This window comes from Pseudorasbora parva, chromosome 4 (genome assembly GCF_024679245.1).
Source record: "Pseudorasbora parva isolate DD20220531a chromosome 4, ASM2467924v1, whole genome shotgun sequence".
Lineage (NCBI taxonomy): Eukaryota > Metazoa > Chordata > Actinopteri > Cypriniformes > Gobionidae > Pseudorasbora > Pseudorasbora parva.
Window position 1 is genome coordinate 16,332,278 of NC_090175.1, and position 12,012 is coordinate 16,344,289.

The 12,012-nt window shown below is 41.9% G+C and overlaps 1 protein-coding gene across 3 annotated transcripts in view; it reads right to left on the reverse strand.

The window, feature by feature from the left end:
- The window catches only part of arhgef7b (Rho guanine nucleotide exchange factor (GEF) 7b), a 41,725-nt gene that overhangs the window by 9,581 nt on the left and 20,132 nt on the right, over nucleotides 1–12,012 (reverse strand). For all 3 annotated transcript variants that reach the window (XM_067441071.1, XM_067441069.1, XM_067441070.1), the window contains exons 7-10: nucleotides 3,540–3,634; nucleotides 3,207–3,302; nucleotides 2,912–3,034; nucleotides 2,074–2,212 (exon numbers count right to left, since the gene is read on the reverse strand). In XM_067441071.1, coding sequence (XP_067297172.1) covers nucleotides 2,074–2,212; nucleotides 2,912–3,034; nucleotides 3,207–3,302; nucleotides 3,540–3,634 — 453 coding nt within the window. The remainder of the gene's footprint in view (nucleotides 1–2,073; nucleotides 2,213–2,911; nucleotides 3,035–3,206; nucleotides 3,303–3,539; nucleotides 3,635–12,012) is intronic.

Consider the following 12,012-nt stretch of genomic DNA (forward strand, 5'->3'; position numbering starts at 1 on the left):
ACAGGGCATATATTAAGCCAGGATAAGTCCTTAGTTCAATTAGGACATTTAAGAAACTTATAAACGTGCCTTAGAAAAATAAAACATTACTGGTGTGCATCTTGAGACAAACCAATGGCACTGACATATTTTAAGATATATCAGTAAGTTGCTTTCAGTTAAAACAGCTCAAACATGTCTTTTAGTCTGGGACTAGCTTAAGCTTTGTCTGTGAAACTGGAGGAGTTATGTTATGAAAGATGCTGTAAATGCTGTTTAATTAAACTTTTAATTCATCAAAGAATCCTGAAGAAAAAAAAAAACGTATCAATGACTGTTGGAAATTCAGCTTTGCCATCACAGGAAGTAACTACATTTTAAAAGACATTAAAATAGAAAACAGCTAATATGTATATATTATTAATAGTGCTCCCACTTTATATTAGGTGGCCTTAACTACTATGTACTTACATCAAAAAATAAATACAACGTACTTCGTTGTGTTCATATTTTATTGCAAAACACTTGGTGGATACCGGTAAGGTCAGGGGCAGGTGTGGTGTTATGGGTAAGTTTAACAGTAAAGTTAGGTGTAAGGGAAGTGTCAACAGTGTAATTATAAATGTAACTACAAAAATTAATTATAGATGTAATTACATACAGGTATTTTTTTATGTAAGTACAATGTAAAAACATGTATGTACACAAAAGGTTTATTGTATCAAATTATTTATTTAAGTGCAAGTACATGGTAGCAGGGGTGGTAAGTACTCAAGTAAAAATACTTTGATACTTTACTTAAGTATTTTTTTCGGGGATCTGTACTTTACTTGAGTATATTTTATTTGCATCTACTTTTACTCTTACTCCACTACAATATTAAAGGCAAAGTGTACTTTTTACTCCAATACATTTCCCCATGCCCGCTCCAAGTATTAAGTATTTATTACACTTGATTTCCAAACCGGTCAGGTCGGTCATTGATGATCCAGTCGGGTATAGACTTGGAAAAGCTGACAAGTCAGGTTTGCCACACTAACTTTAGCTCAGTGTTTCCCCAACTTTTTTATTTTGCGGCACACAATTTACTATGAAAACATCGGTAACATTTTACAATACAGGTGCACTATTATAATTCATGCCTAACTAATGCACAGATAATCATGAGTTAATGTATTACTAATGAAGAACTAAACCATTTATTAATGATTACTGCATCAGCAACTATTGAACATTCTCTATGATTAATAGATTAAGTAATATATGAATTGCTATTAATTAAATATGACATCATTAATTCCCTAATAACATATTACATGAACTAATAATGTAAATTCATGTATTCAAAGCCATGCATTCCAACTCTCAGTTGTCTGTTTAATTAATCATTAATCATAACAATTGGCAAAATTATATCATAACTTTTTTGTTGAGGCACATGACTATTAACTAATTGTTACGTAATATGTCATTGTGGTTATGGCTTTTGAATTAATTTTGAATTAGTTAATAGTATCTTGCTCCTCATCTGTTTGATGGAGCTAATGTTATGGAGCATGTCTATTTTAATTTTAACCCCTATACTGCGTTAAGGTGCTTCATTGTCTCCTATTAATTACAAATCTAACAAATTCGTATTTGCAGTATCTAATCTTAACATTTGTTCAATTAAAGCATTGCATATCAGTCCCAAAAGATTTTATCTGCTTATTGATATTTACAGTTAATTTGAATATTTACTTTTTACTTTCGGTACTTGAGTACCTTTTAAATCTGATACTTTTGTACTTTTACTCAAGTGATGTTTGAATGGAGGACTTTCTACTTTTACTGGAGTATTTTTTTATTTAGGTATATATACTTTCACTCGAGTATAACTTTTGAGTACTTTTACCACCTCTGCATGGTAGTTAAGGCCACCTAATATAAATTAAATCCATTATATAATAATAAGAAGAATATTTCACAATATTACTGTTTTTGCTGTATTTTTGTCTCTGTGTGTATGAGACTTCTATCAAAAAAACATTAAAAAAATATTTGTTCAACTTTTGAACGGTAGTGTACATACAGACAGTGAGAGCGGTACTGTACCTCCATGTGCCGCTCCATCTCTTTCAGTAGTGTGGGGTATTTCTCTAGTCTCAGGAAGGGTTTGCTCAGGCCTGTGGTGAGTGTGAGGATTCCAGGTGTGTTCGCGCCTTTACTTTCCATAAACTCTCCTAGTTCCTCACTGAAACATGCAAAAAACAAACAAACACGTAACTCATTAGAAATGTTGCTGTATGACTGTATGACTGTATTTTTGAAATGTAATGGTTAAGAATCAATAAAACACCTGTCCAATGTTAATGCAGAGCATTTCTGTGAGTGTGCATCCATTTGTTGTTTGTGGACATTACTAGCATTAAAGGGTTAGTTCACCCAAAAGTTCTGTCATTAATTACTTACCCTAATGTTGTTCGCCACCCATAAGACCTTCGTTCATCTTCGGAACACAAATGAAGATATTTTTGTTGAAATCCGATGGCTCATTTCCTCTCTCAAGACCCATAAAAGGATCTAAAAACGTTGTTAAAAAATCCATCTCACTACAGTGATTCTACAATCATTATATAAAGCGACGAGAACAGTTTAGCACAAAGCTAGCACAAAAACTATCCTCTTCGCTTCATAAAATGATTTTAGAGCCAATGTAGTGAGAGGGGCTTTTTAACGACGTCTTTAGTGCCTTTTATGGGTCTTGAGAGAGGAAATGACATTGGTGTCAATGAAAGCCTTTCTGAGTCATCGGATTTCAACACTAATATCTTCATTTGTAGATGAACGGAGGTCTTACAGGTGTCGAACGACATTAGGGTAAGTAATTATTGACAGAATTGTAATTTTTGGGTGATCTAACCCTTTAAGTGTATTGTGTTACGTCACGCACCTGTGTTGTGTGAGAACGTTAACCGCAGAGGGATGATTAGAGCAGTAGGTCACGTACAGACTCCTCATCTGAGGAATGAGAGACAGGAAGAAGCCTCCTATTCTCTGCTGACTCTCAGGGACTCTGCACACACAACACACACCTTATTTAGCAATAAATAATGTTAAAGCTGAACAGAGCTGAATTCATATCTCTCAAATTTGTTGGATAAACAGAACTACAGTACAGTATATTTATTATTGGTAACTACCACTAGATGTCACTGTTGACTAATTGAGTGGTGGAGAACTCTTACTTGACGCTTTCCTCCAGCGAATGCACCAGTGTCTGCTGGAAAGAGCTGATCTCCTCCAGATTTCCCATGATGTGACTGATATCTGACACACTGAGCCTAGAAAGCGTGAGAGAGACAGAGAGAGAGACAGAGAGAGATAGACAGAGAGAGATAGACAGAGATAGACAGAGAGATAGACAGAGAGATAGACAGAGAGAGAGAGAGAGAGAGAGAGAGAGAGAGAGAGAGAGAGAGAGAGAGAGAGAGAGAGAGAGAGAGAGAGAGAGAGAGAGAGATTCAGTCCTGAACGACTGTTATCTCTGTTTATGTTGGACTCTTGGTTTGTGTTCTTACCTGTCGGTGGGCTGCAAGGCTCTCAGATATGATGAGAGGAGAGTCTGTAGCTCTTTACAGTATTCGGTCTCAGTTTGTAGAATATTCTGAACCACCTGTGCATTTGACAAAAACAGTTACTCAGTCATGTGCGACAACTAGAATCAATTTTTTTTTTTAGAATTTTTAAACGATTATATCACAAACAGTAATGAGATGAAATAAGATACTGTACATTTGAACTAAATACAAGTACAAATATCATACAAAGAGTGTGTATCTTTAATACGTATACAGTGATAGATATTAACACTGCACTTGTACAACTGACAGGTTATAAGCAAAAAGACTTGGAATACAGTTCAACACGCTCATTATCCTTGCAGAAAAAATACTACGGGCGCACAGAATGAGCACGAGACAGAACTGGGTCAGTCCTTGCATGTCATGATAATGTCTAACTTAAGATTTAAAAAGACATTTCTGGTAGTGCTGAGCTATTTGACCTCACTGAATACATCCTGGCAGTTAAAAAACCCACAATGTCACAATAGAGCTTCAATCTGACAGACAGCGAATGAACCTTGAAATGCAGCCAAAAAAAAGGGGAAAAAAGAAATTGCAGCCTTTCTATTCAAATTATATAAAATATAATAACCTGGAGAATACATCTAAGATTGATAAAATATTTATTAAAAGGAGTTGAGAGGCTTAAATAAGATTTTTTTTTCTTGCTGGCCCAGTTTATTAAATACATAAAGTACATTTTAAAATATTATTTATAGAATGTATAAGATATATACATTTAAGAAAACAACATAAATCTATAGATATTTGATAAATACATGATATTTGTCCGTCAACATATATAAATATTTATTTTTACAAAACATTTGATATTTCATCCATATTCATCCATTTAATATGACTTAATTATCAAATTAGTCATATATTTTAAATAAGCAGAATTTGAAACAGCAATGTTTTTAAGGCAGAAAAGCCAAGATCGCAGCACTAAATTAGCTTAAATGTGCAGTGGCTAATATTTAGGATCATTTGACAGAAATGCAATATAATATACATTCCCCTTACAATGAAGTCACCATTTTGCACCGCCATGTTTCTACAGTAGCCCTAAACCAAGCCTGCAGTCTCCCTCTAATTTACTGAAGATGTCGAGTCGTCCATATTTTTTTACGGTCTATGCCCTAAACAGACAAACTTCTCTAAAGAGTGCACTAGTCACTCTCTGCCTCTTTGCCCTCTCAGACGATGACATCTTTGTCCTGTGTCGCAGAGTCCTGCACAGGTCCAATTTTGTAAATCCGCACCCGCCTGTACCTGCAGTGCGTTAAACCGCATCCGACCCGTTTTCGACACGGAGCACTAATTAAAATCCACACCAGACCCGCTTAAAATAGAACCGGCACCCGACCCGCACCCGAAATAAAATCAGTTGAGCATAAAACATTATATAGGCCTACACATTTATTGCTAGGTCATACAAAAGTAAATACAGCACCGCGCCAGGTCTTTAAAATTCGAACACATTATTTTCAATGAGTGTACGCACACCGGCAGCGGCAGCATTCGGTGCCTGTCCGCGGCGATTTAGGAAGTTTACAATTCTGCCACGCCACAGAGCGCTAATGTACTGATTTCACCCAGTGCTACAAGATGCACACATCGTGCAGCTCTTCTGTCAGAAGTGGATTCAAAAATGAGCTCGCGCGTAGGTCTATATAATGTGCACATTATTTTTACGTTCGCACGTGACTGTTTTAAACTTGTGTAATACGTGTTTCCCCCTTGTCCGACTCGACACAGTTGGATGTTTTTCACCCATTTCCACGGGTACCCGAACCTGTGCAGGACTCTGCTGTGTCGGCCACCGTAGCTTCTTTATGTGCTTTGAAAGGGAGGGGTGAGCAGTTGCAATTCGCCACCTCACCGCTAAAATTTACACAGTGCACTTTTAAATATTCAATAAATAAAGACATGAGGGATGAGAACTTTTAAAATCAAAAAATCTGCTTCGACATATTGCATGAGGGTGTGATCAGTAACTAAAGAAACAAGAAATAAAAAAAATTATGTCATTGGTTAGGACACATTTTAACAGCCTCATTTTGTACCTCAAGAATTAACTAGGTCCAAGAACAAAGTTGTGTGTAAACGTACACGGAACAACACATGGCATAAACTATAGCACTGGACACCTGGAGATTACAGCGGGGCAGTTACAGCCATTTCAAACTGCGTCTTTAACTTGAATAGATCTCCTCCCCTAACGCTGCTGTAAAAGACTGAACTCTGCTTGACCTCAAACTGTTGTCCAGCCCGAAACACAGACATAGCCTACACACTTCTTCTTCAGTAAGTCTGCCTTGCGCAGTCTTTAGAAGAGTAGGGTCCGTTAAACATGACACAAAACCAACACAGACAGCGCAGGGCCTCAGGCACAGCTGTTCCCCTGGTCAATGAGATGGAAAAAATGACCTATATTACAGCACGACAGACACACACACACACACACACACGTTTGTTTTTGTGACATATGGGGACTCTCCATAGCCATAGTGGTTTTTATAAGTCACCCTCTCCTTTTAATACCTATGTCATAATACACATTTGTGTCCTCATACGTCACAAAAACATGCCCACACACACACACACACACACACACACACACACACACACACAAAAGTGAAAACAGATAACCAAATACAGACATTCATAACAACACATTTAACATGTATTTGCAACACATGCAAATACAGACCCAAACACACACTTTCTCTCTCTCAACACTAATGTGTGCACATATTTGTTTTTCAATCATATTGGGGACTTTCCATTTACTTCCTTTTTTTTTTTTTTTGACTGAGCTAATGATATAATCTCCAAGCCCTAAAGCTATCCCTCACACAAAAACCTTTTCTGCATTTTCAATCAGATTGTTTGTTTACTAAAGGCTGGAATATAATTCACAACTTTTAAAATGTAAGCAGAGTTTAAAATACTAGGCATCACACACTTGCCGACTCTGTAAATGGTTATAGAGAAAAACAGGTCTTCATACACTTGAACGACTGAGGATCACACACATGCAGACTTTTAAGTTGTCTCAAACACCGCAAACTAGCACAGAAACACAAGCCCGTTGCTAGTTGAAGCATGACAGATGAAACAAACATGGCTGTTTTAGCAACTCGCAAAAGAAAAAACGAGCCAAGCACATTCCTATGGACTCTACAAACGGAGTTAGAGGTGAGTGGCGTAGTAGTCAGTTGGTTAATCTATGCTTATGAGACAAATATTGAGGATAATTTGTTACGCGCGTTCTGTTAATTTACTTCTGTATTTGTATTGTATTTTATTGCAATACCGGTAGATAGAGGGCATCTTCGGTTTCAGTAGCAGCAGGTCATGGAATCGTAGTCTGAAGCTAGTCTGTGCCTATACATAAGCGATTTTCTGCTCAAAATCTGCAGATTAGCGCAGATGTTCGCCAACTATTGTCGACTCATCTAGAATGCAATTCGGGGCAAAAACCATTAAAATATTTTAAATTACAGAAGAACAAAACAACAAACTTGGTTAAGGTATTTATTTAACAAAATTATTTTGTAAAAAAACGGAAAAAAAGAAGAAGAAAAAACGCAATCTACTGATACAGGTTTTATTTTACTATGCAAAAAAATGGTAACCCTTTACAATAAAGTACATTTACATTATGAATCTGTTAACATTAGTTGATGAAAGTTTTCTTTTTATAACCTAATGTTAACAAAGATTAATAAGTACTGTAACTAATGTTTCTCTCATTATTAGGTAATATTAGTTCATGCATTTACTAACATTAACTAATAAAACCTTATTGTAAAGTGTTACAAAAAATGCATATAAAAAAAGAAAGAAATGTATGTACAATTTGGCATGTTTCATTGTGTTATCACAAATAAAAGTATTGATTCCTAGGCAGCACAACTACGCATGTGTCACACCCTCAGTCATCAGTCACTAACACGCCCACTCATTCCCCATCCCCATAGTTCTGAACACCTGGGCACCATGACCAGTCACCACTATATCAACCCGGCTCACCGTCACTCCCATTGTCTGGTCTTGCACCGATCCCACCATTGACTACCTGTCCTTCCAAGAAGCCTTCATCTGTATCCATCTTCACCTTCATCGTCTTCACCATCATCGTCCTTCGTCTGAGTGTCACCATCCCTTTAAGTATCACCTGTGTCTGAAACCTCTAATAATAAACCTTGCACTTGCACTAATCCCTCTGTGTCCACAGGCGGGGACCGCACCGCAGACCACTTCACCACACTGGTTCACGCTGTACGGTCCTCACTGGTTCACGACACTCCCTCCACCGCTACCCATGCTAGCGTATCATCATCACCTGCACCACCGGAACCCGCTACTTCGTCAGCTGCCTGCGTAAGTCCCATGGCCCGACCAGCGACAATCTCATTACTTTTAGGCCGAGCTCTTCAGTGGGCACAGTCGTTTTGGGAAACGAATGCCCCCTCCATCGGCTCCACCACAGCCTTCTGCACTCATCTAAAAGAGGTATTTGGTCAACAAACTGCCGAATTATCTGTCCATGATCAACTGTTTTCTATTCGCCAAGGCAAACGAGAGACAAAGAGTTCCTTTGCACTGCGTTTCCGCACGCTGGCCTGTATGAGCGGATGGAATGAATCAGCCCACATCACCACCTTCCGCCACGGCCTCCTCGCTGAAGTCAAGCAACTTACTGTGGTCTACGAGGACGCCATGGGCTTGGAGGCCCTCATCCAGAAAACCAGCCGCGTGTCTCAACAGTAATCTGCCTGTGGCCTCTCCTCACCCGCTGCCGATCCTTCGCCCGCTCAAACATCTGTCGCACCTCCAGCACCTGAACCCATGCAGATCCACTCATACCATCTAACCACCACTGAACGCCAACGCAGGATCTCACTACATCTGCGCCTGTATTGTGGGGGAGATGGACATGGCATGACGACCTGCCCCGTGCGACCTACTTGGCCAGCGGTAAGTACCATCCAGTTACCTCCTTTAACGGCAAACCTTACCAAGACGCCTTTATTCGTTTGTAATTCCCACTCATCTGTTGCAGCACAAGCCCTATCGACTCCGGGTCGGTGGGAAACTTCATCAGTCAGCAAACCCTCAAAAAGCTAACTGCCCAACGTCAACATTGTCCCGTCAACCTCAGAATCACCACCATTCAGGGAAAACCGCTGGGCCGAGGTCGTGTCCGCCATTTCTCCCCTACACTTACACTACGCGTTGGTCATCTGCATGAGGAAACCATCACGTTCATGGTGCTGGAGGAGTCAACTGCGGACATCATCCTGGGTCGCCCCTGGCTTATATTACACAAGCCGCATATCCACTGGTCCACCGGAGAGATCCTGCAATGGGGTGAGAACTGCTTTGATCATTGCATTCGTCGTCCTTGCCGAAAAGGTCCATCATCATCGTCAGTTCCTTCATCATTACCCGTCCAGTCCACCTCAGTAGAGAGTCCTGAAACTCCAGTCAACGTGGCCATTCCCCCAGCTTACCGGGCGTTCCAGGATGTCTTCAGTAAGCGGTTGGCTACCAAACTAACACCCGTTATCGGCCATGGGACTGCACCATCGACCTCCTGCCTGGGGCTACTCTACTGAAGGACCGCATCTATCCTATGTCCATCCCGGAACAGAAGGCCATGGAGGAGTATGTGCACGAAGCGCTACAACAAGGGTTCATTCGTCCATCAACCTCCCCTGCCGCTTCAAGCTTTTTCTTCATGACAAAGAAGGCCGGAGGCTTGTGGCAGTGTATCGACTACCGTCACCTTAATTCTCAGACTGTCAAGTTTAGTTATCCTCTTCCTCTGGTCCCACCCGCGTTAGAACAGCTCCTTGGGGCCACCATCTTCTCCAAGCTCGATCTCAGAAGTGCCTATAACCTCATTCGCATTCACAAGGGAGACAAGTGGAAGGCAGCCTTCATCACTCCCTCAGGACACTATGAATATGGGTGATGCCGTATGGGCTGTCCAACTCACCCTCCGTCTTCCAAAATTACATGAATGAGGTATTTAGTGAATTCTTAAACAAGTTTGGCATTGTCTATATCGACGATATCCTCATCTATTCTAGTGACCTAAGGGAGCATGAGGAGCAGGTCCGTCAAGTCCTGCAAAAGCTACGAGACCATCACCTTTATCTCAAGCTTGAGAAGTGCGAGTTCCACGTCTCCACTGTCCAGTTTCTTGGGTACATCATAGACACTGAGTCAAGATGGACCAGAGGAAGGTTGACACCATCACCCATTGGCCTCAGCCCACTACCATCAAAGAGCTGAAGCGCTTCCTGGGATTCACCAACTTCTACCGCCGCTTCATAAAGAATTACAGCCTGCTCAGGTCCTCACTCACCTCTCTGCTCCAGAACCGGCCCAAGTCTTTGTCCTGGACTCCATCAGCCACGGAGGCCTTCCACCAGTTGAAGAACGCCTTCCAGTCTGCTCCGATCCTGGTCCACCCCAATCCTCATCTTCCGTTTATCGTCGAAGTGGACGCCTCATCAACCAGGGTCAGAGCGGTTCTGTCTCAACGGCAGGGGACACCCTCACGACTCCATCAATTTGCCTTCTTCTCCAAGAAGCTATCCCTGGCGGAGCAGAACTACGACATCTAGAACCAGGAGCTCCTGGCGATCAAGCTTGCCCTGGAGGAATGGAGACACTGGCTGGAGGGAGCATCCATTTGAAGTCATCACCGACCATCGAAACCTTGAGTACCTTCGAGTACTTCGCCATTGCCTGCCCCGCATGGACTTGGCTCATTCTTCACCGGGCTCTGGACACCCATGCAGGAGAAGGACCCTCTCGCTCCTTCGCCACCATTACTGGTGGCTCACCATGCTTCGGGACATCCCCCGATTCGTCAAGGGATGTTCAGTCTGCGCCATTGCCAACATCCCTAGGAGAGTCCCCGAGGGCAAGCTGGTCCCTCTTCCGATCCCCGAGCGACCCTGGAGCCATCTGGGGATCGACTTCATGACCGACCTGCCATCATCCCAAGGTTTCACCTGTATCCTAGTCGTTGTTGACCGATTTTTAAAATCCTGCAAACTCATCCCCTTCAAAGGCTTACCTACCGCGTTGGAAACCTGGGGGTCTGGGACTCAGCGCACGTGCAACTCCAGCAGGCAGTCTGGAGACACAAGCACCACGCTGATGCCAAATGCGGACCCACGCCACGGTACCAGCCAGGCCAGAAGGCCTGGCTATCCACGAGGGACGTCCGTCTCCGGCTGCCTTGCCATAAGCCGAGTCCCCGATACATCGGACCGTTCACGGTAGAGAGGCAGCTGAATGAAGTCATCTACCGCCTTCACCTTTCACCCACCTACAAGATATCACCTTCATTTCATGTATCCTTACTCAAGCCCTTCACTGAACCTGTCCCTTCTTCACCCACAGATCCTGGTGATGGTACCGTACCTCCTCCTCCTACCATGGACGAGGACCCATCAGTCTACCGGGTGAGAGCCATCCTCAACTCGCGGCGACAGGGTTCCTGGATGGAATACCTGGTAGATTGGGAGGACTACGGTCCTGAGGAGCGGAGCTGGATCTCCAGGAATGATGTGCTGGACCCTAATCTTCTCACTCAGTTTCACCAAGACCACCCTAACCGACCCGCTCCTCTGGGCCGTGGTAGACCCCGTCGCCAACCGTCGCAGCCATCAGGAGCCTTCCGTGGAGGATGGGGTGCTGTCACGCCCTCACTCCCATGCCCACTCGTTCCCCATCACCATCATTCTGAACACCTGGGCACCATCACCGTCCTTCGTCTGAGTGTCACCATCCCTTTAAGTATCACCTGTGTCTGAAACCTCTGAAAATAAACTTTGCACTTGCACTAATCCCTCTGTATCCTTGTCTGTGTCTGACAGCATTATGCTTACAAAATCTTTAACAAATGTTTAATAATATTTGAATAAACAGAAATGTCAATTTTCATAGCCTGAACATCACATTTGGCCTAGTGTGGCCCAAACTCTATCCACATGCATGTATACTTGAGTAGTGTGATATACTACTGTATATACCATTTCTCAAGTCCTTAATTGCTTGTATATTTGCAAAATATAAACTATAGTAAAATAAATGTGACTCTTAAGGCATGAAGACATTAAAATATTATAAACATTATCATTACGATTTTATGTAAAGCTGCTTTTAAACGTGTACTCTGAAAAGTGCTTTACATATATAAAATTGACGATTTGAATGAAGGTGTTTTTCTATGTTAATAAGGTCTTCACAAGAAACGGACAGCAAAAGGTCGACACAATTTAGGCAAAACCTGACCTAACACCCACACACACACACCCACACGCACACACACTAACGGCTCATTGGCTTTACGGAGGATCAGGGGGAGGCTGCTGGGACAAGTCGCATGAGGAAA